This window comes from Paramormyrops kingsleyae, chromosome 7 (genome assembly GCF_048594095.1).
Source record: "Paramormyrops kingsleyae isolate MSU_618 chromosome 7, PKINGS_0.4, whole genome shotgun sequence".
Classification (NCBI taxonomy): domain Eukaryota; kingdom Metazoa; phylum Chordata; class Actinopteri; order Osteoglossiformes; family Mormyridae; genus Paramormyrops; species Paramormyrops kingsleyae.
In genome coordinates, this window is record NC_132803.1 from 28,667,501 (window position 1) to 28,693,416 (window position 25,916).

General features: G+C 48.2%; 1 protein-coding gene across 2 annotated transcripts in view; it reads left to right on the forward strand.

Moving 5' to 3' along the window:
- mapkap1 (MAPK associated protein 1) overlaps positions 1–24,811 on the forward strand; it is a 45,844-nt gene extending 21,033 nt beyond the window's left edge. For both annotated transcript variants that reach the window (XM_023831468.2, XM_023831469.2), the window contains exons 7-12: positions 1,599–1,708; positions 8,787–8,894; positions 9,045–9,185; positions 13,145–13,282; positions 22,221–22,318; positions 23,391–24,811. In XM_023831468.2, coding sequence (XP_023687236.1) covers positions 1,599–1,708; positions 8,787–8,894; positions 9,045–9,185; positions 13,145–13,282; positions 22,221–22,318; positions 23,391–23,513 — 718 coding nt within the window. In that variant the 3' untranslated portion in view covers positions 23,514–24,811. The remainder of the gene's footprint in view (positions 1–1,598; positions 1,709–8,786; positions 8,895–9,044; positions 9,186–13,144; positions 13,283–22,220; positions 22,319–23,390) is intronic.
- Positions 24,812–25,916: the final 1,105 nt, after the last annotated feature.

Consider the following 25,916-nt stretch of genomic DNA (forward strand, 5'->3'; position numbering starts at 1 on the left):
ACAAAAGCCCCCCCCCCCATCCTGGCAGGTTGTCTGGCATCGTGCCCTTCTGCCACAGCGCCTAGAGCCCGCCATAGCGGAGGAGAAACAGCTGGCATAGTCCCGGCTGGCACAGCAACCCCGATTGAGGGGGGGTTGGGCTGGGGGCAGTGGCAGGGTATGTGAATAAACATGTGACTTATGGATATTCAATGAGACTGTGGGGTGATTCCAGTATCAAATATCACAGCGCAGCCAGCTTGGTCAAGGCTCTCCCTGTATCTGCACCCCCCCCCCATCCTATTCTTAAGATTTATTTAATTTAACAATTAAAATGTGTCATAGTACATGTAGAGCATTGTGCCTGTACATTACGTTAAACATTTTAGAAATACATACATTCAGTTTTGATGCCTTTTTTATGGTAGTAAAACAAAATAAAGGCACCATTTTGGTGGCAGCGGCATGGTGAGGTTTTGGCGTGAATCCCGTCCTGGAGATAGAGCCGTCTTGGTTTGCTGTCATTGACATTTAGCGCAGCTGCCGGGGAATGAATGTTTTATGAACGAGTGTGGTTTTTATGCACGGTCTTTGACTTGTACGGTAAAGCGCTAATGATCTGGTATAGTGTTGCACAGGATACCGCTATTGAAAAGGTATCATGCTACTACATTTTTGAAAGTTGTTCGCCATTACATTTCTATAGCACTGGTACTAATTATACTATTACAGACCTCATGGATGCTGTGTTCCCAAGGAAATCCAAGTTAGTTAAACAGTTAAATCACTGAGCTTCGGAGTTTTTAAGAAAGTAGCTTTGGCCCAGCGTTTGCAGCAACGCGTTGTCCCCTGTTACTCCTGCATTATATACCCACAATGCCCCTGGTTTACACCCTCATCCTTCCCGTCTGTGTCCCTGTGTGCCAGAGCTCTGATCAGGATTGGGGTGTATGGCTCTGTGATTGAGGGAAAAGGATTCAAGGCCAGAAGGGTCTGGGTACAAATCTGGGGAGCTGAGCTGCTCTTACTGCTGTGAGTAACACCTTCAGGCTTTTAGTTCCTGCATGTAAAGTGCGGGTTTAAGGGACATGGTTGGAGATACCAGTGATGTATCCATTCATATCCCACATCTGCTGCTTACGTGCTGCTATTTTAGCAGAGGTCTTATTTCTCCATCACGTGTTGCAGGCAAGACGACTGATCGTGTGCGCGATCTTCCGGGCTCTTCCTGACCTCCGAGCTGCACGTGTCCTTTAAGAAGCGTGGCTTCTCCTGTCTGAAAAACATACAGTGCTATCTCCAAAGGCACCCCGATGAAGCGTGCCGTGGGAGAGGCCGTAAATACAGCTGACGCCGTCGTTCCCTGCCGTGCCGGCTTCCGGACAAATGCCGTGAAAGGCTTTTGTGATAACTAATCGCGTCCGGTCGGCCCTTGAATCAAGCCGGACAGCTCTGTAATTATATTTTCCTTTATTGAGCAGGGCTGGCTTTGTCGTGGGGCCTGCACATCTTCCCAGACAATAACAACAAATCCGCTTCATGGCTTCTCTCTTTGTTTGTTGCCTCCCACCGCCCCCCCCCCCCTTCCCTTCCTCACCGTCCCCCCCCCACCACCACAGAAACGCCGCCCATGGATTCTCCCTCATCCCTGTGGACAGCATGAAGGTGACCATGAAGGAGATCCTGCAGAAAGCACTCAAGAAGAGGAAAGGCTCGCAGAAAGGCTCAGGTAGACATCAGCACGCTCATGCCATCGTGGCCGCCACTCGGAGGATGCTGGGATAGGTCGGCCAGACCCGCCAAACGTCCATTTATGGGCGTCAGTGCCAGCGATAATCTTAAAGCAAATGCACATGAAACACTAGGCGCTGACATGTTTTAGTTTATTGTTGATTTGATTTATTTTTAGCATTCATTCGTCATTTATATATTTATATAAATATTTGCATTGTTGGATGGTATAATTTTAACAAAGCTCAAAGCCTTTTTTGAGGAATCTCAAGGCAGCCATTCTTAAAAGCAAAGTCTCGCCCGGCCATATAAAATCTGCATGACACTGGTGCAAGGCTCTGCTTGTGCCTCTGGCAAAGAATGTTTTCTGTAAGAAGAAACACAAAAAAGTCCTCATTAGTTTCCTCTCCTGCAGTCTCCGTAGTAACACGGGGAGAAGAGGCCGCATGCCCTCAGAGCGTCCGCATGTCTTGTTAGGTCATGTTGGACTTGCCTTCTATTAGTGGTGAAGCTTGTCACAGCCCCAGGCTGGACTTAACCCCTTATATCAGCGCTTCCCAGTCCGGTCCTTGTGGACCCACAGACAGTACATGTTTTGTGGGCTGTCTGGCAGGGCGCTTGGAGGGGGCCGGGTTGGGAAACACCGCTTCATAGTGCAGACAGAAGTCGTCATATTCCGGTAGATTCCATGCTGCTTCTTGAGGTACCTCTTCATGCCTGAGGTCCCCTTTCTAGCTGTTTGCACACTGGGAAGTCTTTCAAAATTGATGTTACCTGAGCGTGTTTGTTCTCCGATGTGTAACTTTGGAGCTACAAGGACCGTGGTTTCTGGTGCAGTAATTCACCTCTGTGGGTGAATTAAACAATGGTTTGTAAGACATGATTACATATGCAAATTGTTTCAAACGCATGACGGAGCTGGGCATCTGCACTGTCCCAGCTCGTCCCCGGTCACGCGTTTTCTGCTATCCGTCCACCGCGTCACGCCTCTGCCACCGTTGTCCCATGGTGACACTGAAAGTGCCCGTTTGGAGCCTCCTGGCTCGGAACGCGTGTAGGACAATGCTTGCGTGCTTCTGCCCATGTTCTCTTCAAAGTGCTGCTTGGACTCGTACTCCCTGACCTCTTGGCATCACGTGAACGTGTATTCTTCCTTCCTTGGACTTTGACCTATCTGAAGGATTTCCCAGCTGAACTGACATTTGTGTGTTGAAGGTGAGCGTAATTAGTAAGGGTAAGAAATTCGAGAGCAGAAGTCTGAATATGAGATTAACACAGCAGGACATTTTCTCAACTTCACTGACGGTCTGTCTCTGTCTGTGTTTGTCTGTCTGTGTGCATCTCTGTCTGTCTGGGATGGAGGGAGGAAAGGAGGGAGAGAGAATATTCTCTTTTAGGAAAGATGACTCATACTGAGAGTATAACCTAACACAGATGTAGAAACATCAGGAGCCCTTCATACTGTCAGCACTTTAGTATTCTTTGATATTTTTTCTTTTTTCCACATTTATCTTTTTCAATCTGATTTTTAATCTGGTCAAGTTGCATGAATTTAAGACAGTTTCCATGGGAGAGTGTTTTTCTATCAGGATACTGACCAGCACAGTCATCTCTCACTAAGAATCTCACACCAGGTGTCCAGAACAAAGGATTTCTTAATGCTTCAAACGGTCTCCTGGGCCAGGGACGCCTCTCCCAGCACCACTAGTGTTTGCTATTATCAGATTTGCTGTAATGCTCCCAAATTGCACGTTTGTGTGAAGATCTGTTATCATCCCTGTAGAGCGAATTCCCCCACGATTTTATGTTTCAAAAGATCTGTAGGAGAGCTGCCGAACAATGGACAGCTGGGAGACCCCCCCCCCCCCCCCCCCCCCCCCATGTCTGGAGCCGAGGTCACGTTCCCCAAACTGGCTTGAGATTCTTTTTAAGTTGCAGGGCGCAATTCGTCCACAGGGCTTGTCACATTCGTCATGGAAGGGGAGGCTGGCAGCCAGGAGAAGGGGCAGCTCCTGTTCATGTGGGGCCAAGCAGCAGGCACCACGTCGCACTCTCACTCCGATCGCAAGACCCGGCAGTAACTATAGCCGCAGGTCGGGACGGTGAGCCCAGGCAGTAACAACGGCCGCAGGTCGGGACGGCGAGCCCAGGCGGTAACGACGGCCGCAGGTCAGGACGCCAAACCCCGGCGGTAACGATGGCCGCAGGTCGGGACACCGAACCCCGGCGGTATCGACGGCCGCAGGTCGGGACACCGAACCCCGGCGGTAACGATGGCCGCAGGTCAGGACGCCAAACCCCGGCGGTAACGATGGCGGTAACGATGGCCGCAGGTCGGGACGGTGAACTGCCTTCCTGCTCCACCAGGTGTTCAGCTGTGCTCAGCTCATAACTGATTTTTCACAGAACCATAAAGAGATTATTTTCTCAAGTCACAGGTTTCATCATCCGGAATTAAATTCGGAGTACCAGACGTTACGGCCGCAACAGCAATGTACCGTTTGCAGTCAGGGGGCTGATAGCCTTATTTTTTCTTTTTAATTGGGGAAATTATACCCCACTGCCCCCTGGTCGTGGTCCAATCTCCCGCTCTGTATTCCCAGCTGTCGTTTACCACGCTAATGCCGTTTTATAAATACACATCTCGGAAAGAGCAACAGCATCGATCTGTTTAGGTACCGACGTGGCGGTAAAAGGTCTGTGAAATTGTGTCCATTAAACTTTTATAGGTATTTTTGTAGATGTATTTATAGCGGTATATGTAACTCCTGACGTCTCGGTAGCGATATCCAAGCAGATGTCTCCCGTGGAGGTCTGCGTCTGCATCGCCCCTCTATTTCATTCGCCGCTGTCGTTTTGGATTGTCCTGGAAGCCGTTCTGTACTTTTATGGCGTCGACCTCATTCCCTGCGCGTCTGGAGGGGGGGAGAGTTTTAAATGAGGCTGCTTGGGTCCGAGTCTTGTGTTCCCGCCACCGCTGAGTGAAGTGACACCCCGAGAGGCCAGCGTGGCATTCGCACGAGGGCTACTTCCTCATTTACATTTAGATGGCTATCGATTATTTATTTACACACTAGGGACGAATCCCTCTCCAGGTTTGTTCCCATTTTTTGACCGGGGAACGATGCATGGAAAGATGTTGTTCTTGACGCTAAGAGAAGAGGATTCTGGGTAAATTTTGAAGGGTGTCCGTTCTATACTACGACAGGGGTTTTAACTGGAGGTAAATTTGAATTTAAATGTATGAACTTACCCCCCCCCCCCCCCCCCGAGAGACTGATGGTTTTTCCTAAGTTATTATTGTCTATATTATGGAGAGGGGGCTTCAGGTAATAGTTTTTATAATGTGGGAGCGAGGATGTTTGAGATCAGAGCAAAATGTTACGGCTGATTTGTATGTGAGCTGTGTCCGCCTGAAGGTCTGGACATGCCCCCATCTCTTCGACGGGTGGGGGGGGGGAGCGGGTCCCAGACTGTCAGCTTTGTTCCTCTTCAGAGGCAGGTGACATCTCTGCCAGGTAAAAGCTCACCCTTGCAGACAGGCCCTCCTCCTGGCTCCCCCCGGGGTGCCCCGCATCGTGTCCCCGCCCCGCCCATCCCTGCCCTGCCCACCGTTCCGCTTGCCCGCCCGCTTTCAATCTGTCCGCCAAGCGTTAAAAAAAGATCAAATAAAACAGCTGACTTAAACTTTCTCAAGTCGCAGGGAACTGAAACATTAGGTGAGAAAGTGAGAATTACAAGTTATATGGATGGTGCAAATCAGATGTGTTTTTTCTCTTAAAAGGGCGTGAAAGTGTGATTTTTTTTTTCAAAGCACTGTTTGATCAGGGAATGTGTCAAATTCCCAGTCTTTGAGTGGTCAGAAATAGCGTAGCGTGATAGCCGGTGGACTGGGTCGCCCCGCTTGACCGTCCGCTCCCCCTCTCTCTGGTTACCGAGTGAACTACTAACCTTGTTACAGCTCACGGCCTCTCAAATAGTCCTAATTAGCCAACCTCTGCTTCTAGCTGCCTTCATAGCTATGGCCAAGGTCTTCTTAAGCAGAGAGACAGTGCATTCTGGGTTAGAAATTCTCGGTCTTCGTGCCCCCACTTCGACAGCTGCTGCGGGGGCTGTCACAGGCTCTCCCCGTGAAATCGTTTACAAGTTTACAGGCTGTTACATGTGTGTGTGCTAGTAACCTCCGATGGGTTTATGTCTCTTTAATTTTACTCATGTTGGCCAGCTCCCTCACTCTTTAGCTGAATAAACACGTACATTAATGGCTTTTTATTGTGTAAGCATTATGTAACATTTTTACCATTAAAAATTATTAACACCTCTATTTCATAAATTTTGTCTGTCTGACCACACAGGTTAGGTGTATATTTTTGTGGGGACTCTGCATTCATTTCTAAGGGCAAAACCCTAATCCCAACAATGACAACCTTAACCCCTACCCAGCCCTAACCTTAACCATAAGTAACTAAACAGAATACAAGCCTTTTGGCATTTTTGGTTTTTTATTGCAGTCACAGATTTTTATAAAATTGAGCTTGTCCTTGTGGGGGCCGAAAAAATGTCCCTACAAGGTAAAAAGTAATAGGTTTTTATCGTATTGTGGGGAAATCTGGTCCCCACAATGTAATAAGTGCAAAAATGAACACATGCGGTCACGCACACACACAGGCATACCAGCCACGCTGCACTTTTTTCATATCTCTGAACACGGAGGGACAGCCCGCAGACCGGGAAGGTCACGCCGTGTCCTTTCCCCGCGCCAGCTCGCCACGGAGCTCAGCGCGGCGGCTGGGGACAAGAAAGGTCACGTTCGGTGCCTGTGAATTAGTTGCTCCGCGTGATTCTCGGCTGACTGAAGACTAGGAACCCGCGACGATAGCGGGAGTGGGTTTTTTTCCCCCCCACTCCCTGTAGCTCCTCACGCAAAAATGAAGAGACCTGTCCCATCTGGCTGTGTGCTGTGGGGGGGAGACCCCCACCCCCTCACCATTTTAATCCCTGCCAGGGACTGCTGGGCTCCTTCCAGTTACCCAGCCGCAGCCACGGAACTTTCCTTTATCCTTCCTTTTGGCCACCTATTTTGGTTTTTAATACTTTCTTTTGTGCAGTAGGAATACCCCCACAGACAGTAGTGACGTTTAGGAAACCGCCCAACTCACGAAAGGGTAACTTGCCTGTGGTCTGCCCCCGTGCAGAGTCGGAGTAGTGTTTTACGACGTGTATGTTTGTAGACTCTACTATAGGCACTGAACTGATGACCGGAAAGTAACCTTTAACCTCTTTCAATTCAGTTAACATTCAACTGGTTTAATTAGTATTATGTAAGTATTTATACGGCCTAGTTGCATTACGTTTTACATTCAAGTACGAAGCCAATTTATGTTAATTCAAGTTATTAATTTGCATAATGTGTGAGCAGGTTTATGTATGTAGTGATACATATAAATCTGGAATTGCAAATACAGGAGAAACTTACTTCAAGCACACTGCCCCTGTCGTTACGGGGGTCCCTCAATGCTCTTTCTTAGGCTCACTTCTGATTTTAATCCTTTATATGTTTAGCTATCACTCTCTCCAGTTTGCTGGACTGTCGAATGCATGCCGGCTCCTTTCAGAATCCGGTCTCCGTCTGAGGAGGAGGAAACACGGCTTTGTAACCCACTCTGGGTGAGAATATTCAGCCCTGTCGGTCACTGCCTGGTGTAACCCCATAACCCCGGGGAAGTAGGTGCAACCAACTAGCTGCACAATAATCACACCCCCTGTGGGTTTCAAAGGCTAATATCTAACTTATCTACTTACTCATGCTAAATTGTATCTGTAGTCTTGTACTTATTAGATGCGATTGTGTTTTTGTGTCTCTCTCACCGGCACTTTGTTAGCTCATTACTATAAATGAGATGCCCCCCTTCTCAATTAGCATAGCCGTTAAAGGTTGGCTACCGGCTCCTTCCTAACCCTGCGGCCCTCCGCCTCCTGGGAGGGGCCAGGCCCCCAATGAACCCCACCCCCTCGAGCGCCTCGGCCAGGCTCCGCTTCCTTGCCGCCCATTAAAATCCCATTAGCTCTAATTGCGTTATCTGCATTGGAGAGGGAAACAAAATATCAATTAACATGATTAGTGGTTGGGGATGCGTAACTGTTAATCAATTCTAAAATTGTTCATTATCCTCTCTCTGTCATTTGTGTATTTTTTAATTTTTATTGTTTGAAGCTCTTATGCATCTGGCGAGTATCAGTGCTTCTAGGAAACATTTAATGCTTTGAGGATTAATTCTTTCAGTTGACCCCTCCCCCAGAGTCTACTTTTAGGTGCCATAATAATGTAACTATAATTAGATAGGAAAACAAGTTCAATGGAAACTTAATAAAAATTAAGGTTATGTAGACCAGTATGTGTATGTATGTTTTCTCCCTGCACATTACTGTACAGTACAAGCAGTGGCCGTCATTGAAGCTGCTTTATATATAAATAAACCAGCAAAAATTAAGCCTGAGAACCGGGATTTATTTATCATACAGATCGAAATAATGATCGGCTCTGAACTCTGATGACCCGTCAGCCATCCATTAGTTAAATATGTTAATGAGACTGGTGGTTTGTCTTCATGAACAACTGCTTATGCTACTAAAAACACAGCGATGATGCTTAGTGCCAGTGGTATCAATTATCTGAGAAGGGAGAGCGCAGTGTCAATTCTACAGATCAAAAATAGGCAAAATGGGCTGTTTATTGATGGTTTTTAAATAAGTAATTGCATACTATGCTACTTAATATAATAAACTGACATTGGATTGTATATCTCAAATATTTTCCATGTAAAATCTATTTGGTTGACAAAAATGTCACTATTTGTATGAGTATGACAACATTTTTCCATGGAACAGTGGAACTTAATATCACCCCAATATCTGTGAATAGTGCTGTAAGTTACAGAACAGTCAACGGACACAGGCCCTGAAAACGCCAGTTTGGGTATTGGGCTTTGTTAATGTGGGTAATGATTTCAGGCGGGAGGTTAGAGTGGCACGCTGGCCTATGTAACCATGTGCGGTTTCTTGGTTCTGTCTCGCAGGTCCGATGTACCGTCTGGAGAAGCAAACGGAACCCAACGTAGCTGTGGATCTGGAATGCACTCTGGAAAGCCAAAGCACTTTAGAGTTCTGCCTCGTCAGAGAGAACAGTGAGTAGCGGTCTTCATCACTATCGCGTTAGATAAGTCTTAAGGTTTCTTTAAATGTGATTGCTTTGTTGTGTCTGGATTGTTTGTTGACAAAAACGGTAGGAACCATGGTAATGTTAAAACGGATGGGTCTTCTCTGCTTCTGCAAAGGTTCCAGGGGTGAGGAGAGCTCAGAGGAGGACCCACCGATTGACATCACTACCGTGCAGGACATGCTGAGTAGCCACCACTACAAGTCATTCAAGATCAGCATGATCCATAAGCTTCGCTTCACCACGGACGTCCAGCTTGGTATCCGCTGATTCAGTCCCCGTCTTGCCGCGATTGGCTGTCCCATGCCGGCGAGATAAAAGATTATGGTGTGAGATGAGCAGAGGTGGAGATTTTAGATCCAGAGAGAACAAATCCAGACCAATATTTTGTTTCAACCAACCAGCTGAGTACTCTGTGACTGTGACTCTTCATACTCAACTGGTTGGTTGAAACAAAATCTTGGTCTAGAATTGTACTCTCTGGAGCTGAAATCTCCACCTCTGTAGATGAGTGTGTATATATCTTAGGTGAGATGTCTTTCTGATGGCCCTGCTCGATTCGGTTTGGGGGGAAAATGTGACGACAGTGATCGTCTCCTACGGGTCATTGAACTCTTCTGGGTGCCCCGGGGTCACAAGGTTGTTGCCGGCACCCTCCCACGCTCAGCGATGTGTCACTTGAGATGTGCGGGGTGGGAGTGTTAATTCGGCACCATCAACTTGTCACCAAGTCGGGACACGGAGATGGTGGGGGTTGGGATTTGCGGCTGGGCCGAAACGTGGGGCTGGATCTCATCCGCATGACCTGCGGAGGGGGTCGGGTGATGGGGTGGGGGCTGCCGACCGGGGCCAAATCAAATGCAGGTGGTATAAGCAAAGGAGACAAACAGTAAATGACAGCCCTGTGCCCCCCTCCACCCCGCCGTGGGCACCCCTAGACCCGCGCTGCTGTTATTTTTGCTTCTTTGTGCTTCCTGCTCCTGGCAGGGTGTTGGACGTTACTGACATGTAGCTCTGGGTGGGGGCCGCCCCCACCATCCAGCTCCCTCACCTTCCGGGGGACGCTGAACGATCCAGAAACATCCGCCGGGCTCTTGGATGCCGTCTCTGTGCTGCTGGAGGAGATGAGAGGAGATCTGGCACCGGGGTGGGGATGGCGGTGGCGGCGTCCATGTTTGGCGCGTGCGGGGACAACGTGGCAGCCTGCTGTAATTACAGAGCGTCTGTGACTCCGCCCAGTCGCCCGCGTGGTCTCTCCGATCAGCGTCTTCACGTCACACCCCATCACTCGCGTCGTCCAGGCTGTCTTCACGGCTAAAACGGACAGCCATTCCGACGTTACCCTCAGAGCAGCTCCTCACTCTATATGCAAATACGTCCGCCGTGCATCGAGGTCCCCGTCGGCACGAGAGCCGCCTCGGGCTGCGATGGAAGGTACCGGAACGAGGTGTGGAATTTGCGGAAAGGTTGCAGGAGACTCAGCCGGACAGCGACGAGGGGGTTGCCAAAGTTGGAGCGAGGATCTCTGATGTCGAGGGAGATGTTGATGTGGTGTGGGGGGGGGGGGGTTGGGGTGAAACAGCAACTGCGATGTAGCCTCTGTGGAAAAGATTGATGCGGTGGGGAGTGACCTTGGCCAGCAGCGAGAGCGGTGATGTATGTACTGGCATCTCCCTGCTAAATGGACCCAGAGCTGCGGTGCTAATGTACACGCGGGCCGGGCGCCCGCCTCGGCGCGCCCATAAATCACCAGCCACTTTGGGTGTCATCCCCGCTTTATATTCCGCCGCTGCTCCTTCCCTTTAATTTGTGTCACTATCGGCTGTTCATCTGGAACGGCCTTATGTGATTTTCCAGCGGAGCTACCTGACTGACAAATGCTATCAAATTAGCGAGGCGCGTTAGCGGCACTCAGCGGCATCCCCCCGGCTCCGGGTGCCGTGGCGTGCGTGCCGATTGGCCAGTTCATCCGTCCTCCTTCCTGCCATGCTCAAAAGCACAGCCCGACACGGCTGATCTAGAAGATAAGGGGTTTTTAAAGGGAAATATGCATGTTGGGTTACTGTTATGCTATGTATCACGATTAGAGTCAAGAAGGCCAAGTTAGTGTTTTAAATACCCACCCTACCTGCTCCCCTGTTCCCTCTCCCGATTACTTTTATGATAGTGTTCTGAAATCATCAATGATGTAAACCTGAACGTTTAATGTGCTTATTATAATTACATTGCCCTGTGATGGGCTGGTCATTCCCCTGCTTGGTTCCCACCGTAAGCTCCCAGAAGATAGATGGACGGATTTCCATCACGTCGTATAGTATTTTTATCCAAAGCCTGCTATTGTACCTATATCCAAAGCTGGATGTTCTGCTCATAGGGGTAGCTTCTGATAAGTCCTCAGTGGAGCTCTGGTGACATTTTGGGAAATACCCTGCGAACAGTTTAGCCTAAAGCTCTTGATAAGCTTGTAGTCGTCATACCTTGAGGTCTAGTGCAGTGTTTTCCAACCTGTTCCTTGGGGAACCACTACTGCTCCATGTTTTTGCTCCCTGACCGACAGTCTTCGTTTTTGCTGAGCTGGGAGGGAGCAAAAACGTGGACTGTCTTTGTGCCCCCAAGGACCGGATCAGTAATCACTGATCTAGTGTGTGACTTTTGCGCCAGCAGGTTTTACATTTGCTCTTCAGACCACAAACAGCTTTTTGAACAATTAAAGAAAATCGCCCCGGGCGATGGATGAAGGATGATTTTCTGCAGACCATGGCCTCTCGTCTTGAGGCGAAAACAGACGGACGGGCTGCTAATTGGCCAAGATGGACAGGACGACTCGATATGCACTCAGATCCGTAGATCAGCTGTACAGCATGAAGTGTGAAAGTTAACGGCAGAATTCCCACCTTCCCAAGTAAGCGTCAGTGTCAGTGACAGGGCCCCATACGGCTTTAAGGGAGGCTGCCGTTTCTGCCGTCCGTGCAAAACCGATTTAGCCAAGTGATCTCAAAAGGCCAGTAGATATGACATCTTCCATGGAAAAGATCTCCCACACTTCATTGTTCCTGGGGGAACCTTGCTTTCCGCAGCTCTCCGCCGTGTGTAAAAATACTGCTCTCTCAACTACATCTGTCCGCACAGCTATAGAGGGAGACGACACTCTTTCTGGATGCGCAGTTTAACAGCCTGTTGATCGTCACTTAGCCAGACAGTGTGTTCTCTAGCACATCTGGTGGAATGAAAGATGATGTAATGCTTGTGGCTGCTGATGGGACAGCCAATAGAATAAAGCTGAAAGGGGTTAGGTGGGGGTTATGGGGGTGTCCACACTCAGTGAAGGGGCTGGTACATAAGAGGCTGGTCTGCAGTGACGTGGGTGTATATATGTGCAGTCTGCTCTGAAGTTTGTGCACCTATATCCTGTGCAGACCGTATGAGTCCCTGGGCTGTTACTGTAGGGTCATCTGTCATCATCCATCCAGTCCTATTGGAGCCTCTTACCGTGAGCGCACCAGGGTACAAGGTTAGCATAGCGGTCTGATACCTGCCTGGCTATTCGTTTTATTCAATTATACTGCAGCGCTGGCGGAAGCAGAGTCAAGTAAATGTAGAACCTGGTTTTTCTCCAGGTTAATATCCTCCCTGTAATCTGACAAAATGCATAAAGGAGTGTTACTTTGTCGGAAGAACGGACAAAATGCAGACCTTTCTGAAATGATTGAATAGTCTGTTGGTCTTTCCCCAGACAAACCAACACTGTTAACTGAGCCTTGTCACAGCAGATGCTACAGAAAGATCCATCAGTGCTGTAACTGGCCAGAATCCCTCCCACTGAGTTTTACCCGTGTGACCCCCGTTTGGCCCGAGTTACAGTCTGCTTCCCAATATCGATTCATTTAGGACGACGTTTCCAATGTGATGATGCATTTAAAGATGATCTCGGAGATTCTCTGTGATGAGTTTATCAGTGGTGCTGAGAGCTTGTAGCATATGAAAAGGAGATTGAATTTATGCTATTTATTTGACTTAATTTGTGGGACAGAAATTAGTTTTTATTTTGGGTTTTTGTGTTTAGTACGCCATCTGCTTCGCTTATGGCAAAGGTATCTTCTAAATAAATGTATGTAAAGGGATTAAACATCACGTTTATCATGATGGTGAAGAGTATGCAAACTGTTGTGATGTTGCAGACTTTAAGTATCTTAACCAGGTCTTTCTGGCCCTGTGTAGGTGTATCTGGGGAGAAGGTGGAGATAGACCCAGTCACTAATCAGAAGACCAGCACCAAGTTCTGGATCCGGCAGAAGCCCATCTCCATCGACTCTGATCTTCTCTGCGCCTGCGATCTGGTGGAGGAGAAAAGTCCCAGTAAGAGTCTGTTCGCTTCTGTCTCGGCGAATGGCGTACCCGCATTCACCAGGACCGCTTCTGTCTCGGCGAATGGCGTACCCGCATTCACCAGGACCGCTTCTGTCTCGGCGAATGGCGTACCCGCATTCACCAGGACCGCTTCTGTCTCGGCGAATGGCGTACCCGCATTCACCAATACCGCTTCTGTCTCGGCGAATGGCGTACCCGCATTCACCAGGACCGCTTCTGTCTTGGCAAATGGCGTACCCGCATTCACCAGGACCGCTTCTGTCTCGGCGAATGGCGTACCCGCATTCACCAACACCGCTTCTGTCTCGGCGAATGGCGTACCCGCATTCACCAGGACCGCTTCTGTCTCGGCGAATGGCGTACCCGCATTCACCAGGACCGCTTCTGTCTCGGCGAATGGCGTACCCGCATTCACCAGGACCGCTTCTGTCCCTCATCTTGACTGTGCAGTCAGTCATCATTTGGCTTGTTCCAAAGTCTGTGGATCCCCTTGCCTTCTTGGCAAATATGGGGGTGATGCCAGGTGGTTGAGTGCTCTCTCTCCCAGGCCCCTGTAAACTCACTTCAGCACGGGGGTGACTTAAGCATCCTGGAGGGAAGGGGAGGCGAGGGGAGGGGGAGGGGGAGGGGGTCAGTCTCAGGCCATGAATGAATTGCTGTCACCGGCTGCTGGAAGTGCTCGTCTCAGACCGGAATATAGATTTCGGATGGGGATTAAGTGCCGGGCTCACGGATAACCCAGGCAGGACCTCTCCCGGGAAATCGACATTTCGGGCCACTTGGTCACTAATTAACGCGCACAGAGAGTAATGGGGAGTTTGTGAATGGCTAGTGGGACCCCCCCCATGTCAGCATTAAAGGCTGATGGTGTAATCATGTCCCCCACCACCACCGTACCACAGGGGCCATCAAACTCAGGCCCCCGTCTGCCTCTGGGACAGGAGCATTTATTGTTGTTGTTTTTCTTTAACAATAAATGCAGTGAAGTAAATACTGCAGATTCACAATATATTGGTTAACATATTTGTCTCAGACAAGGTTAATAAAAATCAAGATATCAGCTCGATGTGTCAAACTGTTTAAATGTTATAAATATTAAAAGTTAGTATCACCAGAGCTAAAAGAATTACTTCTAAAATAATGGAGATGATAGGATTAGATCAGCCAAAATTTCCATGTTCGTGCACTGCTTGTAAACACAGTGGGTGTGGGTGTTGATATTTATGTATGACTGTTATAATGTTAGTTATGTATGTATTTCCATTGTGGGGTTTATTTTTTAAAGAGGGTGAGACAGAATCCCCCCCCCCCCCTACTCCAGTAACTGTGTCCTGGTTGAGAGCAGCACCTGCTGAGGTTTGGGTTGTGGTTTTGAGAGCGCGTTCACCCCCCCGCTTCGCAGTGACGCTGCCGTGCCCCCCCCCCCCCACCCCTGCGGTCACTGGCGACGTCTCCGTCTCATTTCATTTTAAACCTGACTCCTTACATAAAAACGCAGAACAGCCATCCCCAGGCTCTCTGCAGTCTGCTGGAGTCCTATTTAAATCAGATGAAATTAAGTAACCATGGTTTACCAGAGAACCGCATCTGACAGCAGCCATGACGAGTCGATCGCATGCCACCCCCCCTGGCTACGGCTGGTGCAAACACCCTCGCCAGCAAACAGCCCGTCCTGGGGAGGCGGCTGGCAGAGGTCGGTAGTGAGCTGTCCGGGCCTCTTCACCAGTGTGACGGTTTTCAGAGCTCTGCGTCCCGCTCGCTGGGACACACGTCTGCTCACTTGGTTTCGTTCGGCTTTCGTTCGGTATGACTGAGCATTGAAGTGAGACACATGGTACCTTGAGGGTCACGGGGTATGAAGGTCCTGTCTAGAAGCAGGTTGTGGTTTCCACCTCCTCACACGCGCACACACACACACACCATGTAGGGTATACCTATCCTTATGGGGACCGCTCATTCATTTCAATGGGAAAAATGCTAACGCTAACTATGACAACCTTAACCCCTACCCTGCCCTAACCATAACCATAAGTAACCTAACAAAATACAAGAGTTTTTGCATTTTTAGTTTTTTCATAGCAGTCACCGATTTTTATAAAATTGAGTTTTTCCTTATGGGGACCAGGAAACCGGAAACACTGATATTTATCACATTATGAGGACATTATGTCCCCATAAGGATAGGTAAACCTGCTCGCACACACACACACACACGCGCATGTTTTCCCCATCAGGACCCCGTTCCTGTGCGGAGTAGAGACCGTAACGACGCGTTAACCCCCTAGTGCCCACCGCGGTGTTACCGTGTTCCTCCGCTCCATCGAGCCGTTCTACATGACTGCTTAAAGGAGATGGCATGAAGATTAATGAAGGTCAGCTAATGGATATGCCGATCTCTGCCGTAGGAACACCGGTCCTGTCTTCCAGCTTTCCTGTCACCCTGCTTCATTCCTCCCTCGTTCCCCGGTCGCCGAGTTACCCTCTGACCTTTGGCTGTGGGGCGGCGCTCGTCCTTTGATGCAGGTGGAGATTCAGACTGGCTTCAAATGCCTCCTGTAAACACTTAGGCCAGATCACCTATAAGATTTAAAATGCCTGTGGTATATGGTGTGACTGCTTTATTAATGGAAACCTGCCAGTAGGGGGCGTGGAGTGGCCATTGTGAAAAGGCACTTCTCTGCCCTGGAGCCTAATCAATAACCCCCCCCCCCCTCCCCGAGTGCACCAGGCCTGTACCATGAGAATGGAAAGGTCCGCAATGGGAACGTCAGACTCCCAGCTTAAGTCATGTGGCAGTGCCAGGCTGCACTGGAAGGCATGGGGGGGGGGGGGGGGGGGGGTGCAGATTACTGACAGGTAAAAGGAGGCCTCTCTGATTTATGAGCACACCTCCAGCGCCATCGATTCCCACTCATGGGGTTCTGGGGGGGAGGGGGCACATAAGCTGTTTACCTTGCCCAAAAAAAGTGTTGTCTTTGAAAGACTTAAGGGTTATAGGATGTGGGGGGGGTAAGATGGGGGAGAAGGGAAGGGTTGTGGAATTATATTTATAGGGTTTGAGTTTGCTGATTTGGGTTATTGTATTAATCAAGGCAGAAATTTCTGCATTTATTTCACTGGCCCCCACATACATTTCTCAAAAAAGTAATCAGAATGTAGTAATTTTTTTTAAAAGCTCAAACATGAGGTTTAGGCATGTGCTCTCAGACTGGGAATCGTACTCTGTTTACTCCCAGCCCAGTAGAGTACAGCATGCCACAAATTATTTTTTTTCCAACCTTTTCTTCTGCTTCCCTCATTTAATCATGAATGAAATCCATGACTCGTAACGGCTCACTACATCTATCACCTCTTCCTTCTCATAAATGCATTCATAAGGCATTTAAAAGGCTGCTTCATCCCTTCTGTAGAAACCCTGGTAGGTTTTGTTTAATTGCTGCAGCCAATTAAAAAGAGGGCGGGGCTGCCCCTCAGATTGGCTCCCGCTCACATCTGATTGGGTATGACACATACACGGCCCCGCCTTTCATGGCATGATTGATGAGGGGCAGACTGTGGGAACAAGGCGAACGCCACCCAGAAAGGCCGTGTTGAACTGCGTGTCTCTCGCTCCAGGTGGCAGCTGGGAAGCAATGCTGTCACATCAGGGGGGGGTCCGCTGTGAGATTTCCCAGTAGGACAGCTCATGCATGAGCAGTGCACCCCCCTCCCCCCCCACCCACCTCATATGCTTTGACACCAGGTTTGATTAAGACGTTAAGACTGTGTTCAGGGGGAATGTGTCAATGCACATAGGTACCTTTAGAGTGTGGTGCAGTGTCTGGATAGGCTGGCTCTCATTAAGAGGAGCTGCGGGTGGATGTCAAGCCAGTGATTAATAGCCACCAAGGTTTTTTGGGGAGGGAGGGAAGGAGGAGAATTTTTAAAAGTAAATTACATGATGAACTTGTGTGTCTTTGTTGCCGTGAGAGTCCAGTGAAGTCCTGGGGCAGCGGGATAGAGATTCCAAGAGGGACGTTCAACTGCAAACTTTTAAAAAATGGTGGCGGTTCCGTAGTTTGGGACGTCCCTTCAGGTGGCTCCGCGAGTCCGACTCGATTAAGGGCAGCGGCTGTCGGACAGAGCAGAGTGCAGAAGCCATTTAAAGTTTTAAAGGGGTCCCATCGGCTCGCGTTAATAGCTGGAGGAGCCGGTGAAGGAAGCACCTCCTAGCATTTCTTCCTACAATACAGCCTAACTCAGGAAACGCTAATGAGCAGTTGGCTTGTTTAGATAGACGGTAATGTGTGGAACAGGTTAGGGAGTATTAGGTCACCTGGGCGCGTTTGGCCGCTGTAGGGTGAGGGAGAAGTCGGCAGTCCTGCTGGGTGACGGACTGAGGGACAGGAATGCGTGCCTCGCTCTCTGCTTCACATGCACCCTGTATTTGCCGAAGCAGTTGATCACTCTGCTTATACACATTTTAGTCACTGGTGAAATTTGCAGTTGCGGCCTTCGGAATGTCGTCTAAGTTAGTCTGTACGTCCCGCTGCTCCGTAAGGCTTCCGCTGGCGCGGGCTTTGTGCATACTGCCGTAACAGCGCCCGCTTCACTGCTCTTCAGGCTGTGTAAGTACTTCTCCGCTGTCCTCTTCAGCAGTCGCCAGGTAACAGCAGGTCATTGGAAATGTTACTGGAGCATATCAAAAATAAACCAAATTATTACAGCCAAAATTAGGCTGACACTGTGGTTCTGTGGCTGGGCTGTCCTTCCCGTGATTGGGCACAGTAAGGCCCTCGCTAGTTACAAGAGGAGCTGCTGAATTCCGTCTTCGCTGGCGGATGCCTGATTCTGGGTCCCTTGGGTTGGGTGGTGATGTCATTAGGACTGTTGGCCTCTCCTGCCTCCGATTTCTGTGCAGATTTTTTCCATCTCATTGTTCTCTATGAACATTTTGATGTCCAGCCTATGAACATCCCATCACCCAAAGTCACTGAGGTTCCAAAGGAGCATGGGACTCTTTAAAGGGACCCTGTGAAGGTGCTGGATCAGGAGCGGGGGGGGGGGGGGGGTCAGTCTATCTCGCACCCTCTGTGTTCCTCCATACCCTACCCCAGATACCGCCGCATGATTCATTTTTATAGTCATCATTTCATTAATCATCATAATTCATTAGGGCCGTGCCGTCCTCAGTGGCAACACAAGTCTCCCTGGAGATCCCCCCCTCTTGTTTTTTGGGGGGTGGGGGAGCTGGCAAATGCAGGCGATCCCATGGGGCTTCAGGTGTTTAGGTTGGAAGGCGTGCAAGATGGCGGGGCAGTTGACGAAGAGTAATGGATTTACATTTAAGAAGGATTTTTTTATATATATATATTTTTTTTTTTCTGCAATGCCGCCAGTCAGTTAAAATTACTATCAAGGCCTTAGTCGACTTCCAGACCGGCAGTGTCCTTCAGCATAGGGGTGTAGGACCGGCCTGCTGAGTTCTGTGGCCATAGCAGTTCTTAAACCCCAGTGTCCCCTGTGACTATGAGGGGGAAGGGGGGGACATTTTAGAAGGAAGTTCACCTAATTCTTCCAAGCAGCAACTCCCAACACTACTGTCAGAAAGTTGGTACGTGTAGGTCTTCCACGGTCTGGTCAGTCTCTAGGCCTGTCATGATGGTTGTAGTGGAAATTCTTCTACGTTCTAATGTGGTTCTGCTGTCACTTGGTGAGCTGTGAAGGTAGAGCATTCCTACCTTCTGTGTTGTTCTGCGTGATCTGCCCCACTGAACATAGACGGTTTCCGCAGATACAGAACCAGACTCACTCTCATCACGTCGAGCTGGTAGCCACACTGCAAATGTGATGAACCATTACGTTGATAATAATGAGCTCTTTATAATAGATTGATGGTGGAAAAGCCATTTTCTGCCGAAAAATTCCTTAATGGAAGCCCCCCCCATCATTTTGACGTATTGTCTCTGTATGAATTTTTATTTCCCAAGATGCATGAGGGAAAAATAAATTAAATACCCACTTAAATGCCATAATGGATTGTGCCATTCCATAAAACAAGGAATGTGAAACTATCCATTTGGGATCGTCTTTTTTTTTTTAAATTTACATGGTTAGCTTTTACCTGGTTACTGGGGGTCTTGCCAATTATTTGCATAACTATACATTAACATGAATTAATTCAGAGGTAAGACATGGCTGTTGTATCTTGTGACCTGCTTCTGCCCCTGAGAGTGTGAACTGGATTGGATTTCAGTGGAACTAGAGTGAGGTGCATGGCTTTTTTTTAACCTGTGTGTACGGCAAGCCGCAGGGGACAATAAACATCGGAGACCTCAGAAAGCAGCATGATTTTCACAAAGGCAAGGAAATATAAGGGCTTTATAAAAACACAAATAATGTTTTTGGATCATCCAAGAGAACTTAAAAAAAAAAACATCTCGGGCAGTAATTCTCAAATTAACTCTGAATTCTCGGTTACTAATCTGCAACTACATAATGTGAATACATTTACATACTAATTAGTCTTCAATTAGGAATTTCGGAGTTCGCTTTCTTTAAATGAGACTTAAAATAGATTGAACATTAGCAGCACCAGAGGCTAATTTGTCATATTATTTTAAAGGTTTTTGAATAAAATTATTAGACAATTTCTGTGTAGGGAATTTCTGGTCATAATTAGTGTTTCATAATGATGTTTAATTATCATATTATGATAAAATGCTGGTGCTTTGTGTTTTTTGACCACGGATGTATCTAGGAGGCTGAACATAGACGGCTTTAGGTGCCCGTCTGCAGCCTTTGTTTACCATTGCTAATTTTAAGTATTCCATAAAACGTATGAACGGTAATTAACTGGTTTTATTGTGCCTTTTTTACCTTAAGGTAACGATGTTCCGAGTTAAGAGTAGCATTCTCCTTACGTATCGTTTGCTTTCATTTTGCTCATTCTTATTAGGCAGGAATATATCTAATCTATCAGGAAAAGTACTCGAGACGCAGATTTCTATATCCATAATCACGCTATTTTCGGTCTTACGGAAATGCAGCCAGCCGTCTTTGCATGGAGCTGGAGATCGCTCCTCCAGAACACTGACCTTGACGCTAGTATCTAGTTTCTCAATCGAGGCCGCGCCATTCGAACACGCCGGACTTAGTGTTTCCATTTCCGATTCTTTAATACTATGCTTTTATCCAAAGCAGCATACAGCTAAGAAGGTTGGCTTAGTCAGTCACTGGAGCATTTGGTGTTAAGGGCCCTGCTCAAGGACCCAAAGGTGAATTCATTCTGCAGCAGCAATGACCTTTGGCTTCCTAACCCACTGAGCCAGACACGGCCCCCAGTGTGTGGGCTCTTGGTCAACACTAATAAATAATGCAATATCTTAGCAGGCCAGCTAATGCTGCTCTTTAGAGCTAATCCAGATAAGTTAAGTAATGTATTCAGAGGTAATACAGAGTGGTCTCTCCTGGCACCGTGAACCAGTTTCAGTCTAGTTTTGAGTCCTACCCACTGCACTATATCGCTGCCATAAAGTTGATTCTGATCTTTATGCATTTTTTTTTTATTGCACTCAAAGCATAGCTTTCCTTCTGTTAGTCAGCTGTTGTCTTTCACAGTGAGCCAACGCTGCTGCCCACAGCGGCTGGTGGAGAATTAGCGTTAGCGCTGCTCTGGGTCAGTTCGCATGCCTTTGTGTGGGTTATGTATATATTAGAAATGCTCCCACAATGTGATAAAAACCTGTTATTTTAACATTGTTGGAACCATTTTTTCAGTCCCCACAAGGGGAAACTTAATTTTATAAAAATCTGTGACTGCAATCAAAAATCTAAAAATGCCCAAAGGAGGGACAAGCCCATCCACTCTTTTTCATTTCCAAACCGATTCCAGTGCACAGCTGCCATAACATAACACATACATAACGTACTGATCCAACTCATTTGTACATCTTGTTTTAAGTGTATTTGAGGCATCTTGCAGTTTAATTTGAACGTCTTCCAAGAGAATATATGCAAGTGGCGAAATGCTTAAAATGCCCCACATTTTTTCTCCTACTGGCAACAGTGACCATCCACTTTGCTGCCATCGCGGCCCCTCGAGTATCACAAGCTGCAGCGAGTGCACAAAGCCGCCCAGTCTAGCCGCTCCCAAATCATACATTGCTTTGTTCATATTACTTGTTGTCGCGCACAATTGCGTGCGCTTTGTTTAGTGGGATTTTCCACTAACCGCTACTTCCACCTCTCAAAACTTTCTTTTTACAAAGATGCAACGGATTGTACCTATAGATTTAACAAAAAAAAAATGAGCTGTCTTTTTACAGATTGCCGAAAACTAAACAAGTAGCAGATGTTGATCGGTCACATATGGCTGGTACCTGATCCATCTAATAGGTCTGGATCGGTGCCAGTACCGATTGGAATATCGGATTGGTGCATCTCTAGCATTCTGTTTGGCTCCTTATGGTTAAGGTTATCATCATTGGGATTAGGGTTATACTCATAGAAATGAATGGACGTGTGTGAATACAAATGTGTGTGTGTGTGTGTGTGTGTGTGTGTGTGCGCGCGCGCATGAGAAAAAGAGTTTGTCTACAGGAAGCCGACGAGGGGCTGCTCCTGCAGCCTGGTGCTGAAGTGCCCTCAGGCTTGGATAAATCCCTGAATGAGTCCTGCTGTTGTACCCTTCAGCATATAAAATATGCTTCTCTAATCAAAAGATCCAGTTTGCTGGACAGCATGGTGTTTTGGACAAAATTCAGAATAACAGCATAATCAAATGGTCCATATGTATGTTTGTCTGTCCCTGTCGGTCGTCCCCTATGTCTCGGGTTGGAGGTCTGCGTTGGGGACTGGTCCTTCCCGCCTCCATCTGCTTCCTCATCCCCCTCTTTCTGATCTTCTCTTTCAGTGCACTAACACCATCTCCCCTCTCGCCCTATAGGTCACGCCATCTTTAAGCTTACATATCTCAGCAACCATGATTACAAGCCGCTCTACTTTGAATCGGATGCCGCCACGGTCAACGAGATTGTGCTGAAGGTGAGATATCGGGGTCTTGGTTAGTTGTTATTAAGGAGCCATGGGTCCAAGTTTATATCTTCACTTGCGACCTTATATGCTGTGTATAGCTATCCTGTAATATTCGATCTCAGATACATAAATATGTTTGCTTTTTAATTGAGGGGTGACCAGTACGTTCCGTTTGATGTGAAGGAGTCTGGGCAGTTCCCTGTCTGCTTAGAGCTGCGTGGGCAAGCACTGACTGCCTCACTGCGGTACTGTCTGCCCATCTTCACTGCGCTGTTAGAGCGCTGGTATTTTTGGCGGTAGAGCCAGCAGGCCCCCACCCTGCAGGTGACTGGCCAGCGTGTGCCCCAATTACGATGACCGCGTTACACCCCCCGCACGCGCGTATACACATGCACGGTCCCCAACAGATCCGTTTGCGCTGGTGAAACTGCCCCCAGGGCAGTGTGCTCCTCCTGTGATGGACATGCCCCCTCCCCCACCAGCCTCCTTAACTGAACCGCGAGGCAGTGCAGTCACTGCGAGGGCAATCTGAGAAGAATGATCCGTTGAGAGTTCTCCGTGAAAGTAGGCCGTGATGGAAGCGTGTCCGTTCCACTGCGCTCCGAAGGTTGCATGCCGTCCTCAGACACACCAGCCCTGGGGAGCACAGGACAGTGCCGGGCTCTCGGGGCGTAGATGTGTTACTGTTGTAATGTACTGAGCAAATTTGGAGTCACACAAGTTGAGTTGAGTGACCTGTGTGAATGGTGTGTGTGAGTGTGTGCGCATATGCGTGTGCGCATTGTGTGTGTGAGCGATTTGTCAGTGCAGTAAGTACCGGTACAGAAATCATACCTGAATAGAGCAGCAGGGTGATTAATGGCCGCCGGGTCAGGAGGTCGTTTGTCACGGAGCTGACGTGCTTTTGCTCCTGTGGGCTGCTTATGTTGCGGAGCATGCGCGTCACCTGCCCCCCGTGCCCTGGCCGCCCCACCCTACCCCTGGCCGCCCCACCCTACCCCTGCCTTATCTTAAAGCCGGAATAGAGACCGACGGAGTCTGACTGATGCACTCATACAATGTGTCATGCCCCCCCCCCCAGGTGAACTACATCCTGGAGTCGCGGGCCAGTACGTCCCGCGCCGAATACTTTGCCCAGAAGCAGCGAAAGCTCAGCCGCCGCACCAGCTTCAGCTTCCAGAAGGACAAGAAGGCGGGCCAGTAGGGCAGCGGCGACAGCGCCCCCTGCTGGCCCAGGCGGACAGGCCACCCGGTGGACAGTGGACAAGGCCGGACGGACATGAGGGTCCTCTCTGGGTGACATTGCAGGGGTCACCACTCATTAACGCCCCCATTTTGGGATACCCCCCCCTCCCTCAACAAAAGATGGGCTCAACTCATGAGCCGTACCAGACAGTGGCTGGTTTCCTGTGTTTGTCTCCTGGCCAGTGTGTTCAGGTGGGCAGCAGGGCAGAGCGGAGCTGCACAGGGTTGTGGAATGAAGCCAAGGTTTTTTTTTTCTTTTCTTTTCCCTTCCTTTTTTAAACCTCGAATCTCCTGAACTGTGGTGAAAATAAACAGAGGTTACTGTATCCTTGTACAGAAGCCGTCTTGACAGTTCATGTGTCCACTGCCTATGAAAGCAGCTGTACAGACGCTGTACGGTCCAGACAAGAGCAGAAAGGTCAGACCAAGAACAGCCCATGTCCCCCCAACCCCCCCCCATTTCCACTGGGGTTCCTACGGTGACACCTGACGCGATCGACTCGGCGCCTCCTATGTAGCAGTCACATCTAAGGGTTAAACATCACACACAAACCTGCTTTGGCCATAGAACTTCAGTGCCTCGAAACTTTATTATTATACAACATTAACCGTGACAGCTTGACCAGTATTCTGGTCGCGATGATTTTTAAAGAAAGTGTCGAAAGAAGAGCTTAGGGGGAATATTCCACCTTAACAGTGTACGTGGGAAACTCTTTTAACATCCTGTGGGGAAGGAACCTGTTGTAGCGGAGGAGGATTTTTACAGCTGATTATATAAATACCTGTACTTTTTACTAGTATCTGTAAATGTGGTGTTTTTCTTTGTGCGAGTTGTATCTGACTGGAAGATGTGTCAGACGATTAAATGTTTATTTGGACTGTCCTTCTGTGGCAGGGAATGTATGATATTTTTACAGGTTTTTTGTTGTTAAAGCTATGGACTTATATAAAATCTACTCATTTCAAAGTTGCGATTGTTTTATTTGGTTCATGTATTTTTTCAGGTTTAGAGGCATCGATAATGTGATTCCTGCAAAAAAAAAAAGTTACAATTTCAGGGGTTTGTTCTTCAGATTCATTTTCCAACTCAGGTGCTTCTCTGCAATTCATGCTGAATGGTTATATATGTATATATATATTTTTAATGGTAAAGTGACATCGCTCAGTACAGTGGTTTCCTGAAGCTGGTTGATGGTCATGCATGGGGGATCTACACCAGTTTGAGGATGAAGTGCTGATTAAAGACATTTCAAGTGATCCTGGTTGACTTTATGGTTTGTGACATGGTCTGACCAGAACTCCCACGTGCTCCTCCGACTGAGGGGGGCGGGGCTAACATCCCGACCCCAGACCATCAGAGGAGGCTGATCATGATGCATCACTGTTTGCCGTGTGCTTCTGCACATGGATACAGACACGCCCCCTTCTCTCTCTGGTCCCGCGCCCAGATCTTTGGAGATGACTTCCCTAACTTGCCATGCCAACCTCCAAACCACCACCCGCACAGAGGTACAGTATTCCATTCCGTACGCTTTTTTTTTTTTTACAGTAAAATACCGTTATAACGGACTTCAAGGGACCTGGCAAAACAGTCCATTATATCCAACGTTCGTTACATGCAGAGTTGCTGTTTGCCCAGAACTACAGGACACCATTTACTCATGCCACACCTCAGCAGACACACTTGTGGTATAGATTATTATATTGTACATGTAGTAATTCAACTTTACTCGACTACGTACGTATCTGCGCTGGATATCACCGGCACGCCACACGCCTTGTAGGCGGAGCCTGCATGTCCGTTACAGCTGAACAAAACTACAGCTAAAAGCGGCCCTGGGGACCAAACTGTCTGTCCTTTATAAGCGAAATTCCGTTATATGTGAGTTCACTATAACGGGATTTTACTGTAATTATTTTGGAATTAATTGGAATGCTAAGACGTGATTTTATAGGCTTTATTATATTGATTATGTAGCAATCTCAGCTCTGTTCTCCATATTATGGAAGTATCACGCAGAGCTTTACTTCAGAAAAGATTTCAGTTTTTATTCTCTGCTTTCTCGTCTTGCTTTTACTCACAGCACTGACTACAGGGTTCCATTTTTTATATACGTATATACAAGACTCATTCTCCCGCTAACTCAATAAGTCAGACTTTCCCTTAATCCTGCTTCGTGGAATACCCCCCAGGGTTCAAGTCTACCCCGGCTCTGTGTGTGGAGTTTGCATGTTCTTCCCATGACGTCATGGGGTTTCCTCCAGGTTCACAGTGCAAAAACATGCTGAGGTGAACTGGAGTTACCAAGTTGTCCATAGGTGTGTGCAGGTGTGCCCTGCGATGGGCTGGCGCTCTGTCCTG